The 25,546-nt window shown below is 25.5% G+C and overlaps 10 protein-coding genes across 10 annotated transcripts; 6 read left to right on the plus strand and 4 right to left on the minus strand.

The window, feature by feature from the left end:
* Positions 1-215: 215 nt before the first annotated feature.
* Positions 216-1,368, plus strand: racC (uncharacterized protein). The gene is made up of 3 exons (XM_003288840.1): positions 216-762; positions 841-931; positions 1,009-1,368. Exons 1-3 carry the CDS (start codon positions 557-559, stop codon positions 1,288-1,290), a joined length of 579 nt encoding a protein of 192 aa, XP_003288888.1. The 5' UTR covers positions 216-556; the 3' UTR covers positions 1,291-1,368.
* A 342-nt stretch (positions 1,369-1,710) lies between these two features.
* On the plus strand, positions 1,711-2,924 carry DICPUDRAFT_34783 (replication factor C subunit; the record flags this gene model as incomplete). The annotated part of the gene is made up of 3 exons (XM_003288841.1): positions 1,711-1,794; positions 1,874-2,740; positions 2,826-2,924. 3 exons carry the CDS (start codon positions 1,711-1,713, stop codon positions 2,922-2,924), a joined length of 1,050 nt encoding a protein of 349 aa, XP_003288889.1.
* Positions 2,925-3,487: 563 nt separating this feature from the next.
* Positions 3,488-4,329, plus strand: DICPUDRAFT_48207 (40S ribosomal protein S21; the record flags this gene model as incomplete). The annotated part of the gene is made up of 2 exons (XM_003288842.1): positions 3,488-3,528; positions 4,090-4,329. The coding sequence occupies 2 exons, from the start codon at positions 3,488-3,490 to the stop codon at positions 4,283-4,285; spliced, it is 237 nt and encodes a 78-aa protein (XP_003288890.1). The 3' UTR covers positions 4,286-4,329.
* A 164-nt stretch (positions 4,330-4,493) lies between these two features.
* On the minus strand, positions 4,494-7,150 carry DICPUDRAFT_153190 (uncharacterized protein; the record flags this gene model as incomplete). Its single annotated transcript, XM_003288854.1, has 6 exons — positions 4,494-4,504; positions 4,588-5,160; positions 5,232-5,910; positions 5,983-6,390; positions 6,462-6,759; positions 6,825-7,150. The coding sequence occupies 6 exons, from the start codon at positions 7,148-7,150 to the stop codon at positions 4,494-4,496; spliced, it is 2,295 nt and encodes a 764-aa protein (XP_003288902.1).
* A 694-nt stretch (positions 7,151-7,844) lies between these two features.
* Positions 7,845-9,311, plus strand: DICPUDRAFT_34779 (uncharacterized protein; the record flags this gene model as incomplete). The annotated part of the gene is made up of 1 exon (XM_003288843.1): positions 7,845-9,311. A coding segment is annotated over one exon (1,467 nt), but the record flags the coding sequence as incomplete, so codon positions are not given.
* Positions 9,312-9,894: 583 nt separating this feature from the next.
* DICPUDRAFT_79671 (uncharacterized protein) lies at positions 9,895-11,604 on the minus strand (the record flags this gene model as incomplete). The annotated part of the gene is made up of 1 exon (XM_003288855.1): positions 9,895-11,604. The coding sequence occupies one exon, from the start codon at positions 11,602-11,604 to the stop codon at positions 9,895-9,897; it is 1,710 nt and encodes a 569-aa protein (XP_003288903.1).
* Positions 11,605-11,792: 188 nt separating this feature from the next.
* DICPUDRAFT_55708 (emp24/gp25L/p24 family protein) lies at positions 11,793-12,755 on the plus strand. Its single transcript, XM_003288844.1, has 3 exons — positions 11,793-12,013; positions 12,138-12,336; positions 12,465-12,755. Exons 1-3 carry the CDS (start codon positions 11,831-11,833, stop codon positions 12,701-12,703), a joined length of 621 nt encoding a protein of 206 aa, XP_003288892.1. The 5' UTR covers positions 11,793-11,830; the 3' UTR covers positions 12,704-12,755.
* Positions 12,756-13,113: 358 nt separating this feature from the next.
* On the minus strand, positions 13,114-15,072 carry DICPUDRAFT_79673 (uncharacterized protein; the record flags this gene model as incomplete). The annotated part of the gene is made up of 7 exons (XM_003288856.1): positions 13,114-13,139; positions 14,026-14,080; positions 14,266-14,270; positions 14,339-14,440; positions 14,507-14,676; positions 14,749-14,975; positions 15,049-15,072. The coding sequence occupies 7 exons, from the start codon at positions 15,070-15,072 to the stop codon at positions 13,114-13,116; spliced, it is 609 nt and encodes a 202-aa protein (XP_003288904.1).
* Positions 15,073-17,201: 2,129 nt separating this feature from the next.
* Positions 17,202-19,267, minus strand: DICPUDRAFT_153195 (uncharacterized protein; the record flags this gene model as incomplete). Its single annotated transcript, XM_003288857.1, has 2 exons — positions 17,202-18,161; positions 18,239-19,267. 2 exons carry the CDS (start codon positions 19,265-19,267, stop codon positions 17,202-17,204), a joined length of 1,989 nt encoding a protein of 662 aa, XP_003288905.1.
* Positions 19,268-20,401: 1,134 nt separating this feature from the next.
* On the plus strand, positions 20,402-25,290 carry DICPUDRAFT_98170 (uncharacterized protein; the record flags this gene model as incomplete). Its single annotated transcript, XM_003288845.1, has 3 exons — positions 20,402-22,345; positions 22,419-25,142; positions 25,242-25,290. The coding sequence occupies 3 exons, from the start codon at positions 20,402-20,404 to the stop codon at positions 25,254-25,256; spliced, it is 4,683 nt and encodes a 1,560-aa protein (XP_003288893.1). The 3' UTR covers positions 25,257-25,290.
* Positions 25,291-25,546: the final 256 nt, after the last annotated feature.

A 25,546-nucleotide genomic window follows, 5' to 3' on the forward strand; every position in this document is an offset into this window, starting at 1 on the left:
CGATTTATTATTTATTATTTTAAAATATCAATAAATTTTTTTAAAGGTTATTACACCCACACTAAACACAATACTCACCACTACCATTACACCACTATTATTTATTTTTTTTTTTCTTTTATTTTTTTAAAATATTATTATTTTTATTATTATTTTTCCTCACACATTATTTTATACTATATTTTTTTATTTTATTTTAAATTTATAAAAGCAAACAATAAAATATATACTAATATTGGTTTTTTATATCTTTTTTTTTTTTTAAAAAAAACAACATAAAATCAACAAACTACAATAATACATAATAACCATAATTAAAACAATAATATAAATAACAATTAAATTTAATATAGAGTTTTAGAGAATATTTTAGATATTTATTAGCAGGAAAGCAAATAATTCAATAGTATATTTAGCAATTATAAAATTTTATTGGATAAAAACAACAAAGCACTTGTCAAGTCTATTATTTATAAATTTTAGCATAACAAACTATAATATTAATCCAAATACATACAAACAACATACATATACACATATATACATATAAATAGAAATGTCAGCCGCTGAAGTAATCAAACTCGTCGTTATTGGTGATGGTGCTGTTGGTAAAACTTGTTTATTAATCTCATATGCCAACAATCGTTTCCCAGAAGATTATATTCCAACTGTATTTGATAACTATGTAGTAAATTTAACAGCTGGTGATAGAAACATAGAACTCGGTTTATGGGATACTGCAGGTCAAGAAGAATACGATAAGTAAGTAAAACAAAAGCAAAAACAAAAACGATGTAAAGAAATATATATTAATAGTTTTCATTCATTTATATAATAAAGATTAAGACCACTCAGTTATGCCAACGCCAATGTATTTTTAATTTGTTTCTCAATTACTAACCCAGTTTCATTCGAAAACGTTTATACAAAAGTAATTATAATAAAAAAAATAAAAAATCGATTTTGTTTCTTTATACTAATATACCTTTTTTTTTTTCTTTATTATAGTGGTACCCAGAAGTTATGCATTTCTGTGCAGATGTTCCACAAATCCTTGTTGGTACCAAATTAGATACCCGTGATGATAGAAATGTTTTAGACAAACTCGCTCAAACTGGTCAAAAACCAATTACTTTCGAACAAGGTAATGATTTAGCTAGAAAAATTAAAGCCATTAAATATTTAGAATGTTCAGCCAAAACTTCATTAAATCTCAAACAAGTATTTGATGAGGCCATTAAATCTGTCCTTTTCATGAAAAAGAAGAAATCAAAATGTACCGTTATGTAAAAAAAAAACTATTTTAAATATTTCCACATTACCACTCCTCCCCTCTATAACTTAAATTCAAACCAGCAAAAACATAATAAAAAAAAAAAATATAATTAAATTATTATAAAAAAAAAAAAACAAAAAAAAAAGAATGAAAAACAATTATTTAATTTTTTTTTACATAAAATATATTTAAATAATAAATAAAAAAAAACAAAAAATAAAAAATCACATTTTTTAAATATTCGTGTGTATATTTTTTTTAATCTAAAAATAAAGTTTTATTTATATCAAAACTAATTAATTTATTAACACACAAAGCACAACACGCGCTTAAATTTTTTTTTTTTTTTTTCAAAAATTAAAAAAATTTTTGAATTTTTTCATTCATTATTTTTTTATTACAAATAGTAATTAATCGTTAAAATATAAAATAAAATGTTATGGATAGATAAATATAAACCATCTTCATTAGATAAGATGGATTACCATAAAGATATATCAGCAAATTTAAAAAATATGGTAAATATTATAATATTATTAAAAAAAATAAAAAAAAACGATTGTCCATTAAAAAAATACTAATGTTAAAGATTTTTAGATTAAAAGTGGTGATTTTCCACATTTATTAGTTTATGGACCATCAGGTGCAGGTAAAAAAACAAGAATTTTAGCAATCTTACAAGAAATCTATGGAGTTAATGTAAATAAATTAAAAATTGACCATAGAACATTTAAACATCCAACAAGTAGCAAGAGTATACAAATTACAACTATCAGTTCACACTATCATATAGAGATTAGTCCAGGAGAGGCGGGATCATACGACCGTGTTGTTATTCAAACCATTATTAAAGAGATTGCACAATCACCACCAATTGAAAATGCAGATTTGGGTCCATTCAAAATTGTAATTTTAAACGAAGTCGACAAACTTTCAAAGGATGCACAACATGCACTTAGAAGAACTATGGAAAAGTATGCGACATTTTGTCGTTTAATTCTTTGTTGTGATAGTACTGCCAAAGTTATTGATCCAATTAAATCAAGATGTCTCGGTATTAGAATACCAGCACCAACCAACGAAGAAATAGAAAAAGTACTCAGTAAAGTTGCTCAATCAGAGAAATTTGAACTACCATCAAAATTATCTCAAAATATTGCAAATCAATGTAATGGTAATCTCAGATATGCCCTTTTATTATTAGAATCTCAAAAAGCAAAACAATACCCTTTCCAATCGAGTGAAATACCACTCTTAGATTGGGAAAATTATATTTCACAAATTGTAAATGACATCTTCCAAGAGCAATCACCTGCTAAACTTTTAGTTATTCGTGCCAAACTTTACGAACTTTTAGGCCATTGTATACCTCCAGATTTAATTTTCAAAACCATATGTTTGGAATTATTTAAAAAGTTAGATCAAGATTTAAAATTTGAAGCAATTCACTGGGCATCTTATTATGTAAATATAATAATAACAATACTATTATTTAATTTTAATAGTTCATTTTTATTAATATTCATTTTTTTATTTTTTATTAATTTAGCAACATAAATCACAACTTGGTTCAAAACCAATTTTCCATTTAGAAGCATTTATTGCAAAGTTTATGAGTATTTATAAAAATCGTCTTCAAAAAAATTAGTATTTTTATCATTTTTTAATTTTTTTTTTGTTAATTAATTTAAAATGAAAATAAAAATAAAAATAAAGATAAAGATAAAATTTTAATACAAACAAATAAAACAGTTAATAATTAAATAATTTTTTCGTATAAAGTCTTTTTTTTTTCCAAATTAAATTCTATTTTTAATTTTTAATTTTTATAAAATGTAAACCAAAATTAATTTTTTTTGAGTTATTATTATGTTTCTATTTTTTTTTTTTTATTATTTTTACAACTCGATTATTTTATTTGTTATTTAATTCAATCATTTTTTTTGTATTTTATATATTTAAATGGTTGTTTTTTAAAATATTGATCAAAAAAATTTAATTTTTTTTAAAAAAAATAGGGTATGAAAAAATTAGAGTAAAATAAATGCCCTGAGGACTTTTGGTTTTTTTTTTTTTTAATTTTTTTTTTTTATAAAAAAAATTTTATTTTTTTTTATTTTTTTTTTATTTTTTATTTTTTTTTGCGGTAGTTTGATTTTTTTTTTTTTTTTCTATTATAACTCTTTTTCCTCTTGATCAGCATCATATAAAATGGACTCAAAGAACGTTGAATTATACACCCCACGTAAGTGGTATGTATCTCTATTTATATTAATATAATGATAATAAATCAATAGGTAATTCTATACAAACTGTTTATTTCAAGAAAAAAATAAATAAATAAATATACAAATATAAAATAATAATAATAAATAAAAAAAACCGTATTCGTTTTTTTATGTGTAAAAAAAAAAAAATATATATTTGTAAAAAAAAAAAAAAAATTGTTATAAATAAATTATCAACAAATTAGAAATAAGGGATAGAAAACAGAAAGAAACACAAGAATATTTTTAGGGTTTATATTTAATCAAATTTATAGAAAAAAAAAAATAGAAATAAAAAAAAAAAGATAGATAAATACAGATATAAAATAAAATTACGTAATTTTTTTTTTTTTTTCAAATTGGTCAACTCAAACATCAATGGCAGCATAAAATCATTGGAATAAATAGTTAGAGTTTCAGTAACAGCACACAATCATTGGTTTTATTATAAAAAATAAATAAACAGTTTCTATGGAATTACCACCAAAAATATTTATATTTTTTTAAATATCAAATTATTAATTATTTTCTTTTAATAATTTATAGCTCAGCCACCAATCGTTTAATCACTGCTAAAGACCACGCCTCTGTCCAAATTAACATTGGTCACGTCAACCAAGAAGGTATCTACACCCGTGAATTCACCACCTTCGCTTTCTGCGGTTTCCTCCGTAACAATGGTCAATCAGATGCTGCCTTAAACAAACTCGCCCAACAAAAAGGTTTCTTAAAATCATTCTAAATTAAATAATAAAATAGTGATATAATAATAAAACCTTATTTTATAAAAAAAAAAAAAATTTAAAAATTTAAAAAAAATATAAAAAAAGTTAAAATATTTAAATGTATCTTATTTCTTTTTTTTATTTGTATTTTTTTAAAAATATATTTATTTTGGTGTAATAATATTATAGTTCTAATGGAATTTTATTTAAATATTTTTATTTTATTTACTTTTGATCTTTATTTTTTTATTGTTATATGTTAGTTTGGGTTAAATAAAGAGATTTAATAATTTGGAAAAAATATATAAAATAAAAATACAGAAAAATGCTTGAATTATAAATGTTTTTCTTGAAAACCTTCTTATTTTTATACGGATTGAAGTGTTGTCAGTTAGTTGATAACCAAGTTTAATGAATAAACCTATTTCATCGTTTGTGATAGGTGCTCTTTCAATAGCGATTGGATTTGACATTAGTTTTTTGTATGGATAGGTCAAGTTGTCAGATTTGCAATTCATTTTAGCATCATGAATTTGTTTTCTTCCTAAATCAGTTAGTGTACCATCGTCACCTCTATTGGGTGATTGTAATAATAATACAGAGTTATTGACACCAATTAGTGATTTATCTTTGCTTGGTACACCATTACTGTTTATATTTTTGTTATTGTCATTGATGATTGTTTCGAATGAAGGTAGTGGGAGATCATAAAATTCGCTTAATAATACTATAAATTCTTGACAATCTTTTTGATTTTGATAGTTCATCTTTTGTTCGATAAGAGCACATAGATTGATTGCACGCTGTTTGGTTTGTTCAGAGAATAAGTTCCTTTCATTTTTAATTGATACTAAATTAAATTCTTTAATTTGATCGTTTAGTTTTACTGTGACTGTATAATGAAAAAAAAAAATAATTAGTATTGTATGATTAAAAAAAAAAAATTTTTGTTTAAAGACTTACACATATCTTTTTTCTTTGATGATAATGAGGTTTGTTGGTCGTATGTTGAGAGTTTTTTAAGTAATGATTTTAAAGTTGGTGAGCTAAAAACTTTTAAAACAAGTTTAAATGTATTTAAAAAGGGTAACACATCGACCATGGTGCTTTTGACAATTAGCAAGCTAAATAGTAGTGAATAGTAATAATAGTGCTCAACGACAAAGTTTTCCCATTTGTTATTGTAGTCATCGTCGTTGGTCAATATATGGTCGGTTGAATGCTGATAGTGGTCAAACAATGATGTTCTGGAGAGTGGTTGTGGTTGTGGCTGGTCTTGTGAAACTATATTCAAAATATTTGTAAGAGAGTTATTCTTTTTTATTTTCCTTCTATCAGCGTCCATTCTATCAGTAGTTCTTGAAATTGGGTCCCATGGTGTGATAAAGTGTAACCAATTGGTAATAAATTTTTCGATTGGTAGTTGTGGGTCACTGAAATCTGCTCTTTCTATAAATGATAAAAAGAAATTAAATATTGTAGATCTTACAATTTCGCGTTGATTAAAATATAGATGAAGTGTTGGTGTAATATCTTGTTGATTATCTAATGGTGTTAAAAAGTCAAAGGAATATGAATATGCTTGATAATAAATAATAAACACTTTCATTGTATCCAAATAAACTCCTGTTGGTTTTTTATACTAAATAGTAAATTATAGTTAGTTTCTTTTCTTTTTTTTTTTTTAACATATAAATTATGTATTGGTTCTTACATTTGATAAAAATCCATATTCAGGATTTAAATTATATGTGTCAAATGTGATTAAATTATGGGAGAACAATGATTCGCAGATGATATTCAAAAAAGTTAGTGATTGTTCGTGTGATACATTGATGGATCTTAAGGGGTCGATAACAATTGATAAGTCTTGGGTTTTTGGGAATGGTAAAAAGTAGTTTAAATAATCGTTTAATAATGTTGCGTAGGCTTTTCTGGTTCTTTCAGATTTTGTTATTTGTAGTTTTTGCATATGAAGGGTGGAGGTTCTACTATTTATATAGCTATTTGATAATGGTGATGTTGATGGGGCTTGTCTGTTATGTGAAAAAGTTGGGATACCATGTATGGTTCTTTGATGTAAAAATGATTTTGGTTCAATTAATGGTATTGTATCTCTACTCTGTATATAGTAAATGAATAAATAGTTAGTAAATCTATAGTTAATTTAATTTAATTGATAATGGAAATTACAATATGATCAGAAAATAAACCAAATGCAAAGAAATAATATTGAAACATATTGACTACAATGTTTTTTTTTCCAAAATCAATATGGTCCATAATTCTTGAGTTGTTTATTGGATCTTTAGTTATCTTTAAGATTGTATTTGATGGTATTCTATCTAATGGGAAATAAAATTGGTGAGTTTGGTCGTCAAAATTACTTGATAATGTTTTAAAGAAATATGAACCAGGTTTAAGTAATCCAATTAATTCTCTAGCTTCTAGATCATCTATACACTTTTTAAAAACTATATCATCGTTTGGTCTAGGTATAAATAAAGGTATTAGAATGTTGTTTTCATAGTAAAATTATTAATAAAACTATCTTACCCTAAAATTTTGGTGATAATTGCAACCCAGTCATTTTGAAACTGATTATTATCTAGAATTTTTTGTAAAACATCTTTAAATTCAAAAAATGTTTCAAACTGAATTGGGTTATATGCTAAAATTTTATTATTGTTTATTTGTGGTTGTGGTTGTTGTGGTTGTTGTTGTTGTTGTTGTTGTTGTTGGGATGGTCTTGTATTAATTAATAATGCCGAATTTGTTAAAAGTGTTTCGGAATTATTTTTTATTTTCGAATCTATATTATTGAAATTGTTATTATTATTATTGTTTATATTTATACTATTATTATTATTATTATTATTCATTTTTTTTTATAAATACAAATTTAATTTTAAACTTGTAAAAAAAAATTGAGTATCACATAAAAATAAAAATAAAAAAAAAAAATAAAAAAAAAGAAAAAAAATAATTTGTAAAAAAAATAATTTAAAAAAAATAATTTGAAAATAATTTGATAAAAAAAAAAAAAATATATAAATAGATATTTAAATATATATTTCCAATAAAATATTAAAGGTAAAGTTATTGTAGGTTTGTTGTTTGTTTATTTGTGCGGTTTATTTAATTTTAGTTATTTTAAAACTTTGTTCCCAAAAGTGACCTTTTCGTGGAATAAAAAAAAAAAAAAAAAAAAATTTTATCGGTAATTTTTTTAAAATTTTTTTTTTGATTTTTTCTTTTATTAAAATTTTTATAATTTAATTATTAAATTACTAAATATATATATTTATTTGTTTATTTATTTATTCATTTTATAAAAATATATATACATATACATAATGGATAGCCACGATGAGGAACCAAAAGATATTGATATAGAAATAAAAAACGAACAACCAGAAAATGAAGAGCAACAAAACCAACAACAGCAAAACGAACAGCAAAATGAAGAACAATTACAGCAAGACCCATCAAAGTAATTATACAGAATATAAGAATAGAAATAGTTAGAAGGTTAAAAGTTTAATTAAATATTAATATTAATGTTTTTTTATATATTATAGTAAAAATGTGATGAGAATTTTAGTTGCAACAGATAATCATTTAGGGTATTTAGAAAGAGATCCAATTAGAGGTGATGACTCATTTAATTCATTTGAAGAAATTTTAAAATATGCACACAGTTTAAAAGTGGATATGGTGTTATTGGGTGGGGATTTGTTTCATGATAATAAACCATCGCGTTCATGTTTATATAGAACTATGGAATTATTTAGAAAGTATTGTTTAGGGGACTCACCAGTTAGAATTCAATTTCTTTCAGATCAAGCTGTAAATTTTTCAAACCAATTTCATACTGTAAATTACGAAGATCCAAATTTTAATATTTCATTGCCAGTATTTTCAATTCATGGTAATCACGATGATCCAACTGGTGAAGGTGGTTTAGCAGCATTAGATTTATTATCAGTTTCAAATTTGGTAAATTATTTTGGTAAAACTGAAGATATAGATGATATTACAGTATACCCGTTATTACTTGGTAAAGGAGAAACTAAAATTGCAATCTATGGTTTGGGCAATATCAGAGATGAAAGATTATATAGAACATTTCAAAAACAATCTGTCAAGCTTATGAGACCATTGGAAAACAAAGATGATTGGTTCAATATTCTGGTATTACATCAAAATAGGGTAGCACACAACCCAAAGAACTATGTACACGAAAAAATGATCGATGGCTTTGTAGATTTTGTATTATGGGGTCACGAACACGAATGCTTAATTAGTCCACAGTCGTCATCAGTAGGAGAGTTCCACATATCTCAGCCTGGTTCATCAGTTGCTACTGCCCTTTCTGAAGGTGAATCCAAAGATAAGTTTGTTGGTTTACTAGAAGTTTATAAGAATCAGTTTCGTTTCAAACCATTTCCATTAAATACAGTTAGACCTTTTATTATGGACAGCATCATTTTATCAGATTCAAAGATTCACCCAACTCAACAAAACCAAATAATTGAATGGATTGAAGAAAAGGTTGAGCAAATGATCACAAAGGCCAAGGAGAAGTTTGAAGGTAAACCAAACGAGAAAATGTTACCATTAATCAGATTAAAAGTAGATTATACAGGTTACAGCACCATCAACCCACAGAAATTTGGACAGCGTTTTTCGGGACGTGTAGCAAATCCCAACGATGTTTTATTGTTCCACAGAAAAAAGACAACAAGTTCAAACAGTAAAACCGGTGATTTTGATGTAAATAAAATTAAGGTTCAAGAGGAAGATAAAATTAAAGTGGGTGATTTCATTTCAGAATTCTTGGGCAATACTCCATCAGACAGGCTTAATATTTTATCAGAACAAGATTTATATACATCACTACATAATTTTGTTGAAAAGGACGAAACAGATTCTTTATTAAAGATGGTGGATTTAACAATCAATTCAACAAGGAAGTACCTCAGTGAAAACATTACAACTAAAGATGCCTACCCAGATTTCATAACCAAATATATAGACGACAATTTCCCATTAAAGAGTAGTGCAGTTTCACCAAATAATATAGGTTTAATGGGTAATGACCCAAATGAATTTGAATCTAATTTATTAGATGAAGACTCACACGGTCATGAACATGGCCACGAACATGGTCATAAACATAATAACAATGATGACAATAGTAATAATAATAGCGATGATGATGGTTTTAATAATGAAAGTGATTTACTTAACCAGAGATCAATATTCAAAACACCACCATCTAACAAAAAGGCACCAAGATCTACCGCTAATACAACCACAACTACACCAAAAAGATCACCAATAAATAAAACACCAACATCAAAAAGGTCATCTACATCATCACAAGCTTCAAACGATTCACAAATTATTAATTTGGACAGCGACGAGGCATCCGATCAAGAAGAAGAGGACATTGTTTCATCAGAAGAAGAAAAGAAAGCAACAAATAAAAGAGGTAAGTCGAAACAAACAACACCAAAAAATACAAAAAAACAAAAAACTAAAAAATAAATGTAAAATAATAAATTATAAGTGTATATACGTATATTTTTTTTTTTTAAATTAAAATTTAAATTTTATTGATTTATTCGGATGACCATTCGGTTTTAATTTTATCTTTATCAATATCTAAACTATATTCCATAACATAGTTTTTGTCAAAATTGGGGGTTACAAATCGCATTGCTGGTATACATTGAATAATATTGGTTGAGGCTTTTGCAATGACTACTAAGAGTAGTCTTTGATATGGTGGTATGGTTCTTATGTAGGATCTGCATTTTTCTGAAATATTGTTTATATCTTCATCTTTGAAAGCTCTAACAATAAAATCTTGATCATCTTCAAGTGGTTCCGAATTAAGTTTTCTAATTGAAAGAGTGAAAGAGTCCATTTTAACTACTTCATTTACATTGATTTTTTTTGGTCGCATAAAGCTTGCCATATTTAGTTGGAACACATAGACGTTTGCAGTGTTATCTTTGTAAATGTATAATCCGTTTGATGTTGTACTTGTGAAATTATTTGAAAGAATTTGGTTCATAAGTTCATCTAGTTTATATTGGTGGAATTGGATGAAATTTTTTGAGAATAAGGAGGCGATTCTATTGATTAATCTTGTTGAGACCCCTTTTGGATAGCTTTCAAAGATTTCGCAGGGTATTCTTAAAACTGGAAGGAAAGGTATATGTTTTTGATTGTTTTTTTGTTTATTGCCAAGTTGTTCTTTGATTAGTTGGCTCAATATATTTTCTATAACATGTTTATTGTGGTCGCTGATGAATCGAATTGCAGTTAATCCATCTAAAATTGGTTCTAAATCTTGTGTTGTTGAGCAGTTTTCAAATTGGTTAATTAACGATCTGTTTAGATTTCTTGTGAATGATAAATCCAAGTTGGTGGGGTCGCTGTAGAAGCCAATTTTTTTACCATTACAAAATGCGGTAATATCATTCTTTGATATTTCTATAAGTGGTCTATAAACAGTGGTGTTTTGGGATAATTTTAACTCTTCTCTTATGCCTGATAGGCCATCTAAACCGCTTTTGCTTGAAACTCTATGTATAAAAGATTCGAATGAGTCGCCTAAATTGGTACCATAGAACACAATGTTTTCTTTATTATCTTCGCTTATGGAAACGAGTGATTTGTATCTTTGGTCACGGAGTTTTTGTTGAAGCCCATTTTTGAATTCTAGAGGTTTTTCATTAAGTGTAATAACTTCATGTGAAAATACCTTGGTCGATCTCCCAATAATCTTCTTTATAATTTTACAAATTTCACCAATATCTTCTGCTTGTACTTTATGATCGAATGTAATAACTCGAACGGTGATTTCTTTTTTTCCTTTTTTTATCCATTGCTTTAATAAATATAATAATAATATACTATCGCTTCCACCTGAACATGATAAAATTACATTTTTATTATTACTTTTTAAAATTTCGTCAAATCTATTAAATACTGTTTTTTCGATATTTTGAATATTTTTTTTTACAGAAGGCGATGCAGTTTTTCTTTTGGTTGCAGTTTTTTTTTGTTTTGGTGTGGGTGGAACTGGAGGTATTGGGATTGGTGTTGGTGTTGGAGGCGATTCTGTAGTTAATTGTGGTTTTTGTTCATGTGGTGATTCTTTTGGTTGATTTTTTCGTTGCTTTTCTTCTTGTTGTTTTTCTTGAGCTAGTTTTAATTGTTTTTGTTGAAATAATTTTAGTTTTTTGTGAACAGTGCAAAAAGTACGCACATTATTATTAAAACTATGTATGGTTTTTGTAAATTTGAATATATTATTCATTGTAATAATAAAAATTTAAAACATTTAAACAAGAAGAAATTTTAAAATGAAAAATAATTTTTTTATTTTTATTTTTTTTTTATTTTTTTTTTTTTTTTAAAATTTTTTTTTTAAATTTTTTTTTTAAAATTTTTTTTTTTTTTTCAAATTTTGATCATCATACACAGCCTTTTTTTTTTTTATTTAATATATATTTTATTTATATAGTTTTTTTTAAAAAAAAAAGATGAATAAATTAGTTGCCATTTTCATTTTGGCTTGTATTTATTTAATTGGTTCATCATCAGCCCTTACTTTACAAATTGAACCAAAATCACAAGAATGTTTCTTCAACTATGTAGAACATGGTAAAAACTCACTCATCTTATATCAAGTTATCAGAGGTGGTTTATTAGATATTAATGTTAAAGTATGTTCAAAATATTTATATACATATTAAATATTAATAGAAATTATAATACAGCATTTAACAATTATAATATGTGGATATATCATTAATAATAATCTTTAATATTACAATTTAATTAATATAGATTACTGACCCAAGAGGTAATTCTATTTTTGAACGTCTTCATTTTGATAATCAAATGAAAGGTAAATACTCATTCACCGCTGGTGAATCTGGTGCTTACAAAGTTTGTTTCAATAATGAAATGTCAAGATTTACCGCTAAAGTTGTTACTTTTTCATGGGATTCTGAAGAAAATGCTGAAAAGGATGCTGCTAAAGGTGGTATGTATAGTAATAATAATTATAATAATAATAATAAATTAAACCCGATAGGGTTAAATTTAAATTATAAATATTAAAATAAATTATTAAAAATAAAAAAACTAATTAACATAAACTATTATCTTTAGATTCAATTACTCCAATGGATCAATCAGTTCAAAAAATTGAAAGAGTTCTCCAATCAGTTATTTATGAACAAAAGAAATTAAGATTCAGAGAACAATCAAATAGAGATACCTCAGAATCAACTAACGCTCGTGTTGTTTGGTGGACTATTGCTGAAGTAGTTGTTTTAGTTGTTATGGCCATTGGTCAAATTTGGTACCTCAGAAAATGGTTCGAAACTAGATCTTCAGGCAGAGTTTAAATAATAATATAATATAAATTTTTAAAAAATAAATTAAAAAAAAAGAAAAACCAAAAGATATGTTGTCATTAATGTGCTTTTTATTTGTTTTTTTTTAAAAAGTTAAATTCATTATTATTTCTTTTATTTCGTTTACTAAATATATCTATAGAAAAAAGTATCAATTGGAATTTTAAAAAAAAAAAAAAAGAAAAGTGGTCAAAAATTTAAGACACATATAAATTATTAATCTAATAAATTAAAATCTTTATTTAATAAATATGTATTGTTTATAGACAATCAATAGATTATCAATTGTATAAACAATAAATAGATAATTTTATTAACTCTATATAAAATATAAAAATGAGCTTATAATTGATAATAATTAAATTGAATTATTTATACTTTGTTAAATATTAATTTAATTATTATAATTGATCATTTTGATTATTAACTTGTGTAAATTGATTATTATTATTATTATTAATTAGATTATTATAATTTGATTATTTAACTTGTGTAAATTGATTATTATTATTATTAATTAGATTATTATAATTTGAATTGTTATTATCTTATTGGTTGATTATTGATTAATAATTTGAAAAGGTGGTTTGGGGTTGATCCGGTTTAGCTACATCACCGCTGTTACCCTAATATATTTGTTCACCTTGAAGGATCATTGTCATAAAATCTTGAGTATATGTTTGAATAATAGATTGTTCTGCACCTACAGTAATAACATTTTTTGATGTGGCTTGAGCTAATAATGACCCGTATTGTCCATAGTTACCAGCAGCTCTTGAAATAATAAAATCTGGGTAGTCATAATGCCGGATAGGAATCACAAGATCTTTTCTTCATCTAAAACCATTCGATGATACCATAGTTGCTTGGCCAGAACAATGTCTGATATTCATCAAATGGTTGATTAGAATGAAACTTCGATCTGATTGCGCGGACTTTTGAACACTAATTGGACGGTCTGTACCTTAATTGGTTTTGAGCATATTTTATAAAACTTTCTTTGGGTCTATTTCTTTATTTGGTGGAACATAATCTATAGTGAGCGGATCCTTTATTTTATCAACCTATTATTTTATTTTATTTTTTTTTATTTTTTTTTATTTTATTTTAAATTGTCAATTGTTTCTAATTTATTTTTTTGACATTCTGAATGATGATTATTTTTTTGATTGACTATAATCATTATTTTTTTTTTTATTTTTTTTTTTTTTTAATTTTACCAATTTTTTTTTTTTTTTTTTTTTTTTAAAATCTAAATATAAAAAAAATTAGTATGATTTTTAAAGAAAATTTTTAAAGTAAATAAAACTTACCCCTATTATCTCTTCTTATAAGAATTAAAAAAATTGCAATCAATACAAAGGAATTCTATATTAAAAAAAATTAGTATGATTTTAATGCAATTTGTTATATAAAGTAAATAAAACTTACGAATGCATGAAACCTCAGCACGAGGTATATAACCATTAACACTTCCACAATTATTGCAAACCAATGGTGATCCACTAGTTGGACCTTCTGAAATTAAAAACTCTATTAGTTTGTCAAACCACTTTTTCTAAAGTAATAAAATAAATAGTTAATATAATAATATCAATCAATAACAAAATTTAAAATTAAACTTACTATTTTGAACACTACTATTTATAATTTGTGGTTGTCTTGGTTGCTGTGGTTGTTGAAGTTGTTGTGGTTTTTGGTTCTCTAGTAAACCCCTATTATTACACTCTAAAAAAATAGTTAGACAAAATATAACTACTATTATAATATTTATTAATACTATCTGATACCTACTCATTTTTTTTAATAAATTTTCATATTTTACAATTTTTTCATAATTGGTTTCCAATTTTTTATCATTTAATACTTTTTCCAAACCAATTAATAATTTTTTTAATCTATATTCATAGATTTTTATTAAAGAATAAAATAAAAATCTATAACCTTTAGCTACAATAAAGGATCTAAAATGATAATATAAATGTTAATACCAATATTATTTAAAAAATAATATATATTGAAAATGAACAACTTACAAAAATGAGAATAATAAACATAAAGCATACCACCATGTATTCTCATAAAAGGTGTAGCATGTAAAAGATCTATATATTGAAATTAATACTAGGATAATTTCAATAAAAAGGCTAATGAAAACAAAATTCCAAAAAATTCTATTATGAAACTCCTTGGCATTTTCTATTTGAGTTTCAATTTTGGAAATCTTGGATTCAATTTCTGAAAATTTTTCCCAAGAGTTATTCTGAATACAAATAAAATTATAGTTAATATTTATTTCTTTTTTTTTCAATATAATTTATATAAGAGATACTTACTTTATTGGAAAAAAATTTTACCATTTTTTAATATATATACAAATAGATAAAATATAAAATAAATATATATATAAATATGAAAAATTATTTACAAAAAAAAAAAAAAATATTTACAAACAGATATATAAAAGACTATTTACAAAAAAAAAATATTTGAAATTAAAAAATATTATAAAAAGCAAAAAAAAAAAGATGATTATGTGTGACAGAATACGAAAAAAATAATATGTGTGGCTGAATATAGAAAAAAATTTTTAAAGAAAAATAAAAATTTAATAAAATTTTAAATTATGACCCCATGAAATTTAAAAAAATTTTAAAAAAAAATAAAAAAAAAATTAAAAAAAATAATTTAATAAAATTGAATTTAACATTTTTTTTAATAAAAAAAAATTTTTAAAAAAAAAAAAAAATTTTCAATGCATATCAAAATTTTTAAAAAAAAAAAAAAATTATTTATTTATTTAGTATTTTTTTTTATTTATATTGATTTATTGATTTTTTGCTTAATGATTCAGCAGCTTGTGATCAAGTGATATATGAGATTTTATTTAATTTGAAAAGAGTTAACTTTAAAAAAAAATCTGTTGTTTACTAATTATTTTAAGGCAACATTAATATTCATTATCATTATTGTTATTATAAATTATTTTATTATAAATTTTAAATGATACTTACTGAATAGTGAATGAAGTGATACCTTTTTTATGAATTTGTAAACGGTGAATAGAACTACCAATTTTTAATTTCATGAATTGTGGGGTAGAGTTCCATAGACCAATCGTGAATCTTGAGATCTTCTTGTTTTCCATAAGCAACACGAATCATATGTTTCACAAGATCTTTATTGATTTCTTCAGTAATTGGATGTTCTACTTGAAGACCAGTGTTCATGCACCACCGACCATAAGTGAAGCTTTAAGATTTTCCTCATTTCAGTGTCTAAAATGAAAATTTACAAGAAAAAGCACACTTCAAAAATTTACATAAAATTGCCGTGATAGTATAGTGGTAGTACATAGCATTGTGGCTGCTTTGACCCTGGTTCGATTCCAGGTCGCGGCATCTTTTAATTTTTTGTTATCTTTCCTGTGATAATGCTGGCAAATGGGGTTATTATATTGATTGGCATACATCTCCGTCTTTTCATTTGATTTGCTACACCTGATTTCTATTTCAGTTCTGTACACTAGTCTATTTTTTATCTTCACTTTTAAAAAAAAAAAACTAGTCTATTTCACCTAAATGCACTTCTTATTTTGCATAGTTTTAGCCAATTTCTAACACCTGGTTAATTCCTTAACTACAATTGATTGCACACAGGCAATATCCTTCAATTTAGCTTCTTATTAGTAATTAACTTCTACTCCTAACGCTACGTGAGTTTTCTTGATTCCATCAGAATCAACCTGTTTCGACATGAGCACCCTTGATTCATCAAACTATACTTGCTTACTTTCGAACCCTCGGTAATACTAGTTCCATTGCTGTACCTTTATACATTGGACACCCTACCTCCTTTTGGATATTATCTGATTCTACCTTCATAACTGCAATATATTCGACTTCCGAATCAGCTCGAACAATTGATATTAATTAATTAATAAAAAAAATTTTTTTACTATCACCATAACTACCATAGCTTTACTACTCTTACCGAATTAATGCAAACCCAAAGGTTTTTGTTAAGAACAGTAAGATCGTAAAAAAAGTGTAATGTAAATGGAGCCACTTTAGTTATAGATAAATAATAAATATAAATAATTCTAAAAATCAAATAAATAAATTGAAAAAATTTTATTTTTAAATTTTTCAATTTTTTATTTTTATTTTATTTTTAATTTTAAAAAATAAATTATTTAAAATAAAGGAAAATATATTATTTAGTTGAGATATAATTATAACTGTAATATTCATTTAATTCTAAAATGCATATTAATTCATTACAATTATTAAAAAAGAATACCACCACAAAAAGTAACCCTAATCGAAATATTAGTCAAATATCCACACCAATCAAAACCACTCGGTACCAATCAATTAAGATGATTTTTAATTAAAACCACAGGTATTTTACCATAGAAATTTAAAAAATAATTTTTTTATTTAAATGTGTGTATTCATATACATTTTAGAATTAAATTAAAATTAGTTTATTGTTTATTATCTTCAATATTATTTTGATTTTGATTTTGATTTTGATTTTGATTTTGATTTTGATTTTGATTTTGATTTTGATTTTGATTTTGATTTTGATTTTGATTTTGATTTTGCTCTAATTGTTGTTTTTGAATTAATTCTAATTTTAATTGTAAAAGTTTTGAAATATTTTCAAGTTTATTTCTTTCTTTGGCATCTTCTAACCATTTTGAAGTATATTGAGAGAGCTCTTTATGGGTTTCGTTAAGGGTTTCCATTTCTTTTATAGCCTTGGTAAGATCGCCTCTTCTGAGATATTCTTCGGTACGTGCTAAAATAGCATCAGGCTCACTACCTATGACCATACCAATTTCTGGAATAATTAATGAAGATCCAATTAATCTAAAGATTGAACCTAGAAAACTTTTATCTTCTGATGGTACCAAAGAAACTTTTCTGACTTGTTGAGAGATTGATTTAAAATCTTGACAAAGCTTTTCAAAGTTTATGACACCATTGCTGCTGAAATCTTTTGGTAGGGTATTTAAAAGTTCCTTGATCAACTCATCATATTGTGAGAGATCGGTGAGATTATTGAATGATCTTTGGACCAATTTACCTTGGGCTGATGCATCTCTTAAAAGCTTTTCAATATCAACGATCAACTGAGTTAATTGTGTAACGGCTCTCTTTTCGACTTCGCTCTTTTTGATGGCTTCGGCCTGTTTGTTATAAATATTAATTAAATTTTCTTTTTGTCTTTCTAATGTATCTTTAACTAATTTTTGATTTTCACCAACATTCTCTTGAATATATTTATCCATATCTTTTAACTTTTCACCAATGTCACCATGTAATAAATCGACTGTTGCATCCAATGCTACTTTATATCTATCTTTAATAAAATCTTCAAATGATTTAATATATTCATCTTTATTTACATTGATTTTTTCTAGTTCTTCTTTTAATTTTGTCTAAATAAAAATAAAAATTGATTAATATAATTAATTAATTTAATTATTATTATTATTATAATTTAAGGTATATTTACATTTTCGTTAATTATTGATTTTGCCATTTCGTGATATTGCTTTTCTAAAAGCTTAACAATGTCCTCAGCTTTTTCATCACCATTTAATTTAATTGGAACCAATGAAAGAACATCTTGAATAATTTCATTAATAATATTTTCTGGATCAGTTTCTTTTGATACAACACCTTCAAAACTATTTGGTTCTTGATTATGTGATGAATTTGTAGACTCTACTTTAATATCATCTTCGTTGTCGTTCTTCTTTTCTTCGACAATTGTGATATATTCAACTTTTGGTAGCTCTTGTTTTTGCTCTCCCTCTTGTTGTTCATTTTTTTCATGTTCTTTAATTTCTTCGGTAACAACTGCAAAAAACTCTTTACCAATTGAATCATCCTCATCATTGTTATCTTTTAATGCATCTTCTAGATTATCCATTTCTGCCTCCTCAGAGTTAATTTCATCATATGATTCTGTACTTGAGTGACCATAACCCAATGATTTCTTTTCTTCATTATTTACATTTTCTTTTTGGTGTTCGATTTCAGCTTCTTCTTCTTTGGGTTTCTCTACTATAACTACAGCAATAGGTTCGAGTTCGAGCTCTGGTTCTTTATTTTCTTGCTTTTCTTCCTGTTGTTGCTTTTCTTCTTGTTGTTCTTGTTGTTGTTGTTTTTCTTCTTGTTCGTGATGTGGTGAATTCTTTAACTCTTCTTGTCTTTTTTTCATATCTCTCATTAAGATTTTAAATTTTTCAACCTCTTCTTTTTGATATGGCAATTTACTTGAAAATAAGGCATCCTCATTGTCACGTAGATAATATAAATATGAACCTGCTGCAACTACTAAACCAAGTGCTAAAATTGATTTGAATCCAAAACCACTCTTTGGTTCTTCTGGTTTGTCATCTTTCATACTAAAAGAGGAATAACTTCTTTTTTGTTCATAGTTGAATTTAAATCTGTTATTATTTAATCTATTAACCGAGTTTTGTTTATATATTGACTGTATAACACCTTTCCCATTTTTTAATTTTAAGTAATTCATTTTTAATTTATTATTATTTATTTGAAGAAAAATAAATGAACTTGTAAAAATAAAATAAAAAAATAAAATAAAATAAAAAAAATAAAAAAAAATGAAAATAAATAAAAAAATTAAAAAAAAAAAAAAATAAAATAAAAATGAAAATAAAAAAAAATAATGAATTATTAAAAAATAAATATAAATACCCCCGAGAACCAAATATAGGAATACAAACGAGAAAAAAGAAAAAAAATCTTTAAAAGAGATAAAACACAACTAACTTCTTTTTATAATGATTTTATTATAAAAAAGAATACTCTGTGTTTGAAATAAAAAAAAAAAGTACTGAGGAATTTTATTTAATGGATTATTATAAATTTTAAAAAAACGTGTTTTTGGGTAAATTTTATTTAATAATAATTATCCCATTTTGAAATTAAATAACTTTAAAGCTACAATTTTGTTTATATCAGTTAAAAAAATTTTAAAAATTTTAAAAAAAATATTTTTTTTTTTTTTTTTTTTTTTCATTTTTTTCAAATTTTTTTTTTATTTTTTTCATTTTTTTTTTTTTTTTTTTTTATTTTATTTTATTTTTTTTTATTTTCAAATAGAGTTTATACACATATACATATACCCATTAAAAGAAAATATATCAGTTTAAAATAAAAAAAACATTGTTTAATTAGGTTTTTAAAATTATTATAATTAAACTCTCAGTTTTTTATATATTATATTTATATTTTTTCGTTTTATTTGTTTTTATTTTATTTAAATAATAAAACATACACCTAAAGTAATAATATAAAATAAATAACAACATCGATACACTATATAAATAATAGTTATAAATCTTTTGTTTTTTTTTTTAAATTTGATCATGTATGTTTCACATTAAAGCAAATTAATTAAAAACAACAACAGCAACAACAACAACACAACATATCACCACCGCCACCACCACAACAACAACAGCAACAACAAAAGCAAAATACCTTATCGACTTTTTTAACTAAAAGAGCAGTTCAAACTATTAAATAATCAAGCTAATAGGTAAGTGGCTATAATATTACTATTAACATTGCAGTAGACAATTTCGTTTTTATATTAATTCTTTTTAAATAATTTTAATAGTAGTATAAATATAAAATCAAAATGAGTACAGAGGAAAAGAAAAGTAGAAAATCAGTAGCAAGAAGAGCATTACCAAAAAATATATTAGAGTCACCACTAATAAGTAGTGCCGATCCAGTTGGTACTACAAATACAGCACCTTCACCAGTTGCTTTGTTTAAAAATTTAGATTTCTCATTGTTTGGAAGTATTAAATCAGAACCACAATCAAACTCAACAGTCACAACCTCTACCAGTACAACTACCACAACCACCACTACAATTACTACAACATCGAATGGAGTACCACCAATAAACTCACCAAATACAATACCTGCAATACAAGAAACCAACTCTAACAATCATAATAACACAAGTTTAAGTAAACCAAATACACCACACACAAAATCCGAAAATAATATAACAAATAAAGATTCAAATCATCTTCCAAAAATATCGCTTGAAGATGATTCACCAATAATACAACCATCCTCAATAAATGGTATTACCGATAATAGAGAAGATACGCATCACGACAATAGTAGCAGCAGTATTACGAACAATAAAATTAAACAAGAAAAACCAGAAATTATTAAAACAGCTAGGCAACTAGAGAAAGAAAAACAAGAAAAAGAAAAGTTAGAAAAAGAGAAATTAGAAAAGGAAAGATTAGAAAAAGAAAGACAAGAAAATGAAAGAAAAGAAAAAGAGAAACAAGAACAAGAAAAAGAAAAGCAAGAGTCTATTGAGGAACCTCCACAGCCTACCGAGAAATCATCAAAAAGATCATCATCATCATCAACATCATCATTATCATCAACCATCTCACCAACTACAAATTCAGCAGCTTCAACCACATCGACTATTGGTACTCCAAGAAAAGGTTTTGCTAAAGGCAAAGGCAAACCAGCAGCACAACAACCACTATCACAAACAGAACCGTTAGCAAAAGATAAGCATTCAGAAACTAAAGAAATAATACAAAAGCCAACATCAAAGAAAGCAGCAATCGAAAAGAAATCGACTATAGATGACGAAGAAGAGGAAGACGATGAAGAGGGCGAAGAAGAGGACGACGAGGAAGAAGAGTCTGTAATTAGATGTATTTGTAATAACAATGTAGATCATGGTCTTATGGTTCAATGTGAAACTTGTGATAAATGGCAACATAGTATTTGTTATGGCATCAAGCAAGAAAGTAATTTACCAAAACATTTTTATTGTGAATTATGTGAAAATAAGACTATGGATTGTGTTTGTGGCAAGAAAGAATCCAATGTAAAGATAATTCAATGTTTATCCTGTAATAATTGGAGTCACCTTACATGTGTATCAAAGAATCTTAGAGATATACCAGATCCATTCACATGTGCAACTTGTGAAAAATCTGATAATTTAGAAAATAATCTTATCGACTCCGAAGAGACTCGTGCTACACCAAATAAACCAGGAAAGAAAAGAAAATCAATTAATTCTATGGGTAATAGGAGAAAGAAACCAAATGTATCAAGTACACCAGCCTCACCAGTTGCAGTTGGCAAAAAGCCACCATCGACTCCATCCACCACTCCACCAATGTCTGATGAATCATTAGAATCAATTTTAAGCTCAAACAATAATAGCGCAACAACTCCAACTCAATCATCCACCACTTTAACAACTACTTTATTATCTTCATCATCTACTCAATCATCAAGCACACCAAAAATTAAATCAGACTCACTCTTTGATGACCAACAGGTTACAGCAGATAGTGGTAAAAACACACCAATTTTAGAAGCAGATTCACAAAATGGCCCACCATCATTATTAAAAGATTTTGACCAAAACAGCAAAGATATGAAATTTATTGAGGATTTACTTTCAGTAGATTCTATTGCTTCAACCCTAAACTCAATTCCTGAAGAATCAGAATCACCTTATTTAGAACAAGCATTAGAACTATTTTCATTTTTGGATTTAAATTTAATTAAAAGTGATTTAATTGTAAGTTTTTATTTTATTTTATTTTCTTTTTTAAATTTTACAATAATTCTAATTTTTTTTCATTTTTTAACAGGATGATTATTGCAAAAGAAAATATAATTTAAGTGATGAAAAATATAAACAAGATATGAAATTATCAAAACAATGTATAAATAACCTTACAATAGACGACAATATATTATTCCAAAAGTATTGCTTATTATTTATTGAAGTACCAGTTAAACAAAAGAACAATTTAAAGAAAGCAATTTCAGTTTTATTAGAAATACCAGAGGAAAAAACCAATCAATACATGATCCAATTTGCACACGAGCTTTCAAACCAAATCAAAGATGACAACAGCAAACTTTCAACTACACCAATTAAAATTGAAAATAACGAAGAGCAACAACCTGAAAACAATTTACATTCACCAAATTCAGATAGTGGCTCAGAAGATGAAATGGAAATTGATGAAGAGGATACATTAGTATGGTCTAAAGTTGGCTTAGAGAATAGTTTCGATAAAGATTTTATAGTACCAAATGATATTCCAAAGTCTCTTACATATAATGAAGCCCAATATGAAAAAGCTGGCACCGATAGAATAATATTGGGTAAATTTAGAACAAAAAACAAAAAATTCAAACATCCACCACAAGATCAACACCAACAAGAGCAACAAAAAAAATCAAATGATCAATTATCATCAGAGCAAATTCAAAAAACTATATTATCCAAGTATGATCAAGATATGAATAATTTTATTGGAGAATGTACAGGTTTATTCCAAAATTATTTCTCATCGATAAAGAGTGAATGGGCTAACCCAAATAGTTTTCTCTTAAATACAATCAACTCAAATATATTTTTATTTAATACAACTTATCAATCATTAAATGGTACTAAAAATTTAAAACACGTATATAGTCCAAAAGAAAAAGATCTCTGTATAGATTCTAGATCTGGTTCAATTTGTAAATTTATAAGAAGATCATGTTTACCAAATTCAAATATAGTATTTTCAAATAATAATAATAATAATAATAATAATAATAATAATAGTTTTAAAGCATCAATTTTTAATTTATATAGTTTAGAAAAAAATCAAGAGGTTACAATTGACTTTGATTATCCATTTAAATGTTTAAAAAATAGAATTTATTGTCCCTGTGGAACTTCAACATGTTCTGTCTCGATTTGGTTTAATGAAAGAGCTTCATTAGGTATAAAAATGTTAGAGATGTTGGGTGAAACAGTTGATCCAAATTTAAAGAAACGATCACTCGAAGAAAGTTCTTCAAATGCTACTTCAAACTCCAAAGGTACTACTGGAAAGAGAAAGAGGAGACCAAAATCATTAGCTTTAGAAATGGATCCAATATTTTTACAAGGTGCTACTGTAGATAGATCATTAAGGGAGGAAAGAAAATTGCAAGCTATCATTCAAAATATTGAACAATTAGAAAAGAAAGAAAAAGAAAAGAATAGAAAACAACAAGCACAACAACAAACACAACAAAATAATTCAAACGAAAACTCACCATCTTTAACCTCAACTGTAAATAGCTCACCCAAATCAACAAATAAAAAGAAGAAAATTAAATCTGAAAGCGATAATGATATTGATATGGTCGATATATCAAAATCAAAGCAAATCACCCAAAATGGTTTATCACCAATTTTACAATCATCATCATTAAAAGAAAAAGAAATATCTTCTTCTTCCTCATCATCATCTTCACCAACATTAACAACAACTACTACAACAACAACTACAACGACAACAACAACCAATAATACCACATCAGAAGATGAACACAGCAAATCTAAATTCCTTGGAAAAAAAGCATGGCTTCAAGAGTTTAAACAAAAAGAAAAAGACCTACCTAGTATCAAAGAAGAAGAAGGAAGAATTCTAACAGATAACGATAGCGACAGTTTACAAGAAGAGGAGGGCTCAATTCCAAATGATGAACTTCCAACAACTCCATCCATTAGAGGTGTTTCTCCTAAATCAGATCATCATCATTCAGACCAACAAATGTCATTATCCAAATCATCATCAGGTTATCAACACGATAGAGATCAAAGACATAGTAATTATACTCCATCACACTCTCCAACCCAATCACCATCAATGAAAGGTGGATTATCATTCCGTGACCCAATCGACCAACCATATCGTTTATCACGTGAAAGAAGCGGTGAGCTAGGTGGAAGCGGTAATAACTTGAGGGAAAGCAATCGTGATTTACCAGTCAGAGATGGAAATCGTGGTGATAGAGAAAACTGGAACGATAGAAGAGGCAATGAACATATGAGAGAAAACTGGCAACTATACAACGACAGAGAGGGCAACTTTGATAGAAGATTCGGTAGTGGTGGTAATAATAGAGGTTTTAAAGACGATCATTGGGATAGTCCTCATAGAAAAAGTGGTTGGGATTCAAGTTTAAGATTATATAACAACGATAAAAATAGAATACCATACAACGAGAGAGGTAACCCAATTGATAAAAGTGGTTGGGATAGAAGACCTGTTAATAGCGGTAGTTATCCAAGAAATGGTTTCTCACCAACCTTATCATCCTATCATGACGACTATGATATGGATGGTAATGAAGGTAAACCAAATGCCCCAAATACCCCATCATCCTCAACCAAATCACCTCAGCTCAACGATTCTTTCAATAAATACAATAACTTTTATAACAATCAAAGAAATTCAAACTATCAACAAAATAGATCAGGTAATTCACCAACTCTTTCTGATGATTATGAAGGTCAGCAATGGAACAGAAATAAACCCTATTTTGTAAGTTCTCAACATAAAAATATTTATAAAAAAAAACATTTCTAAAAAGAAATTAAAAAATTAAATATTAATATTTTCTTTTATTTTTATAAAAATTAGAATAAAAGAAGATAATTTATTTATTAAAAAAAATAAAAAAAAAGAAAAAGAAAAAAAAAATTGAAAAGAAAAAACAAAAAAAGCAGCAACAACATTTAAATAAATAATAATAGTATTAATAATTTATAATGACAATTTCAGCAATATAAAAATCAAACAAAAAATTTAGAAAATAAAATCAAACCAATATATTGTATATAAGTTTTTTATATATACATATTGTATTAAATATATATTTATTTATGTAATATTTAAATATTTAAATATTTAATATTTTATATTTTATATTTTATTTTATTTTTATT

The sequence above is a fragment of the Dictyostelium purpureum genome, assembly GCF_000190715.1.
Source record: "Dictyostelium purpureum unplaced genomic scaffold DICPUscaffold_152, whole genome shotgun sequence".
In the NCBI taxonomy this organism is placed as follows: domain Eukaryota; phylum Evosea; class Eumycetozoa; order Dictyosteliales; family Dictyosteliaceae; genus Dictyostelium; species Dictyostelium purpureum.